The 4,351-nt window shown below is 33.6% G+C and overlaps 1 protein-coding gene across 1 annotated transcript; it reads left to right on the forward strand.

Moving 5' to 3' along the window:
• The first annotated feature begins 2,989 nt into the window (after window positions 1–2,989).
• On the forward strand, window positions 2,990–3,979 carry LOC109068791 (olfactory receptor 52K1). The gene has a single exon (XM_019085523.1). It carries the CDS (start codon window positions 2,990–2,992, stop codon window positions 3,977–3,979), a length of 990 nt encoding a protein of 329 aa, XP_018941068.1.
• Window positions 3,980–4,351: the final 372 nt, after the last annotated feature.

Below are 4,351 nucleotides of genomic sequence, written 5' to 3' on the forward strand. Positions count from 1 at the left end.
CCAGGTATGAGACATTATCCGCATTATTCTTTTATCACTATTCTTTTGTTTTTATTCAGCCATTATTAGCCATTGTTCTGGTATTTCAAGTTTTACCAAGCCACCTCCCTTCATTCCCAGCTATACTTTTACTCCTCTATTATTAAAATTCTTACTATAAAAATACAACAAAACATTTTATTACGACCTTACATGATTTATTGTGACAAAAATGCATTATGAAGAGTACTGCACCTGTTGTAGCTGCATTAAAGCTAACGTTAGCATCAAGCTACATTAGACAATTTATGAAATTATTAGTACACTTTTACTCAAAACTCACTTTAAATCCCGATCGAGTGTTTGTAATAACTTCCATTTGCGATCACAGGTGGAATTTGGTTGTTTACTGTTGTAAAAATATGCTATTTATAGCCTTTTACATCGCGGCACAAGTTATCATTTCAGATGTACATTTTTCAATATTGTTATACACATGCCCCAAATCTCAAGAAAATCACATACCAGCCATTTACTATTGTAATCGTGTGTTTATTGTTTGGATATGTCGTGGTTACAGAGGTTTCTCAGTCCTGTTGTGGTCAGATATCAACACGGAACAGTGAAAGAAGCATGTGACATGGTGTGACGTTGTCTTGTTATGACCATAGACTGTATAAAAACATGGACATAGTGTCCTTGACGTCACCCATAGACTCCTCAAGAGCGGTTTTGAAGCTCAAAGTGTGCAGAGCGGGCCGTCGCCATCTTGGCCGCGCGTCACAGCGCATCACTCCCGGATAATCGAAAATGGGCAAAAAGGCGGTAGCTGGTCCCTGAAGCCACGCCCACCTAGCGCATCAGCAGTGTCAGCAGCGGCAATCCACCTGTCACTCACGTGGCCACGCCCTTAATTATGCAGAACTTTAAGGCTTAATATAATTTAAACAGACAAGTTATAAAAAAAATTCACCTCCCTCACAGTTGTCATGAAGGGCAAAATTAGCTATATAGACCAAAATCATTTTTTGCACTAGGCTGTAAACATGTTTTTCAGAACTGAGTCATTCCCAGAAGAAGGTTCTCGGAAGCAACTGGGACTGAAATTGACTGAAATTCTAATTTATATTTAAATTGTTATTCTAAACAGTTTGTTGTGATTTCCATTTTCAGACATTATATTATTTTATTTTCCCCCTTTTTTTCATTGTCTGGTAGTTTACGAACAAAGAAAATGGTATTCCAAAGAATTATCCATTGAAAATCTCTCATCAAATATAAAACTATTTTCCACAATAGACAAACTGATTAGGAACAAATTAAATAAACAGGAGAAGAGACTTTTTAAACACACATTAGCAGATAAAGGGTAGTTTAGTGAGTCAAAAAAAAACAAAAAAAAAAACTAATTAACAAATTAAAATTGTTTTGTTTTCTTTTCTTTCCTTCTTGTAGTCTACCTGTCTCCTGAGCAAGTTTAGTCTTCTGTTAGCTTGTACATATCTGAAAATAGTGCCCCCAATTCACACTCATTTCCATCAGTCACTGGGTCAGGATTGAGTCAGGATTGCACTCGTACAGCAAAATGTGTAACAGCCACAAAACAACAAAACAAACAAATAAAATAAAACACAAATTAGTCTATAGTGGCATTCATTATAAACAACATACAAATGTCAAGCTAAAATGAAATGCTAAATTATTATTTTTCAAGCATTGGGCTCCTGACATTTGAATGCTAAATTATTATTTTTCATCATGTAAACAAGGCTTTGTACTTCACTCATGTTCCAATATCCAAAACATAATCCTTCACATGCACAAAAATAAGTAAATCCCCATGATCTGTTGTTTATGCTGATATTTTCGGATATAAAGCTAAAGCCCTGAAAGAGAGAAGAGGGAAAAAAAAGTTGTCGGCCAGGAAAATAATCTAAGTGAACAAAATGCTGTTATTATATATTATCCATTATAAAATTGTCTATGCTGCATGCAAGTTCAGGCTAACTCAAAAACTTGCATACACAAGCTGAGACCTGATTCAGATAAAAACCAAATTTGCCAATGATCAATTATCACAATTAAAAGACCTGGTATCCATCAAATTTTCTATGATGCACAATTTTGCCCTTTACTGTCGGGACTTTGGACAAGCATTTTTGATTGGTACTCTAGTCTAAGGCCTATAACACAGCTCTTAGCCTTCCAAAAACTTTACAACTGGCCCTTACTCTGGGTATGTTCGTGGCCAAGAGACTTACATAAAAGAACTGGAAGTCATCTCTGTCATACTAATGGAAAGACTGGAAAGATTTTTGAGGTCTAACTCCATTGAAAAGTTTTACGCTGTCTGGGGATTATTTCTTGGATATTTAGACAAACTCCAACCAACGTCTAATGTTTCCTTTGAGGGTTGAGATGTACATTATCTTTGGGCATTCCAGATGATTAAATGTTTTGCAGCTCTTTACCATGGAACCTCTAGTTACTAGTTTACTAGTTGTTATTATTATTATTATTATTACATGTATTTTTTATTTTAATTTTTTAATTTGTTTTTATTTTTTACTTTATTTTAGTTCTTTTTATTTCTTTGTGAGTGTGTGTGCAGTACAATGTTGTTTGTTTGTTATGTGTGGTACTTTGAAAAATTACAAAGCTGTTATGTTGATGTTCTCCCATTCTTGTGGATATTATTACCCATATCCTGCATTATCTCATATATTTAATAAAACTGCTGCCAAAAGATCAACACTTCTCTGTCTGCTATTATAGTTTAAAAGTTTGAGATAAAAAGGGGTAGGGCCTATAAGATGAAATCCAGTGGAGGTGGGCCTTGTAGAACAAAATAATATAAAGCTACTGTACAGCAGCTCATATCCTCAGAAGACAAGGGAATCTAGAAACAGTATGTAAATGGATATTTCATAATGTAATATTGAATTAAAATATTATATACTGCATTTTTTATTTTTAATGCAAAATGCATTTGTTTCTCTTCAACAGGAAAATGATTTTGCAAAGTTTGAACATCACTCTGGTTTTTACCAGTTATGGACCTCCTGGTGCACTTAACTATGGAGTTTTTGTAATCTCTCTTGTAGTATATCTTACAACTGTTTTTGCAAATATAACACTGATGCTGGTGATCTGCTTGGACACATCTCTCCATAAGCCCATGTACATATTCTTATTCAACCTGGCTGTTAATGGACTAATCGGATCCTCTGCTGTGCTTCCTAAAATATTGGAGAATCTTATTGATGATATAAAAGATATACTGTATACTGACTGTATTCTGCAAGTATTTTTTATTAATGTTTATGGAACATGTGCTTATGCAATACTGACACTTATGGCATATGATAGATATGTTTCAATTTGCAAGCCTCTACAATATCACAATATCATGACTCCGGCTAAAATTAGACTTCTGCTTTTTATTGTATACTGTGTTCCTGTCTGCTCTCTAGCTGTACAGGTTTATCTTACTTCAAGGCTGCCAATGTGCAGGTATACAATAAACAAGCTCTTTTGTGACAATTTGGCAGTTGTTAATCTCTCATGTGTCAAAAATACCTGGGGAGACCTGTATGGCATATGTCTGGTACTTATTTTTGTTGTTCTACCTCTAATCTTTGTCATCTTATCATATGTGCGGATATTATTTGTCTCTTTGAAGGCATCAGTAAGTGCCCGAAAAAAGGCTCTAAAAACATGCACACCACACTTGATTACTTTTATAAATTTTTCACTGGCCTCTCTTTTTTCTGTGATATACAATCGATTTAACATCAATCTTTCAAAGGAAGTTAATGTGTTTATGTCGATTCATTTTATCCTCATCCCTCCCCTTCTACATCCACTTATTTATGGAATTAGAACAAAGGAGATCAGCAATAGCATCACAAAAATATTTCAAAGAAAAATACTTGCACTTAGTTTTAATTTAAAAACTGAGCAAAGGTGTAATGATGCACTGTTTATTTCTACTAAATAAGTTGCAAGTTTATATGAACTCATTTGAATGTCTTATTTTACATTTGTACATTGTTTTCAATCTTTGGATGGACTCTGAAATTGTATGTGTGTATCTGATATTTACAGTTTGCATGCATTTATTTATAAATTTGATAATATATGTATAAACAGATTCCTATGTTTCCTCAAATTTTATGTGGAAAAAAAGTGTGAATAGAAATAAGTTTTTATTCAGGAGAGAAGAACGTGGAACATAGAAAAAAGGATGTTCTCTTCAGATTTATTGTAACCACTGATACTTTATTCTAGAAATGATATATCATTTACTGTGTATTTATTTTAAACACTTAAATGTGTAAAAAAACAAACAAAAAAAAAACAAACAAAGGTT

Source organism: Cyprinus carpio, chromosome B15, assembly GCF_018340385.1.
Source record: "Cyprinus carpio isolate SPL01 chromosome B15, ASM1834038v1, whole genome shotgun sequence".
Classification (NCBI taxonomy): Eukaryota; Metazoa; Chordata; class Actinopteri; order Cypriniformes; family Cyprinidae; genus Cyprinus; species Cyprinus carpio.

Coding starts and splice junctions, on each gene's coding strand:
- LOC109068791 (XM_019085523.1), top strand. CDS start 2,990: ATGATTTTGCAAAGTTTGAACATCACTCTGGTTTTTACCAGTTATGGA.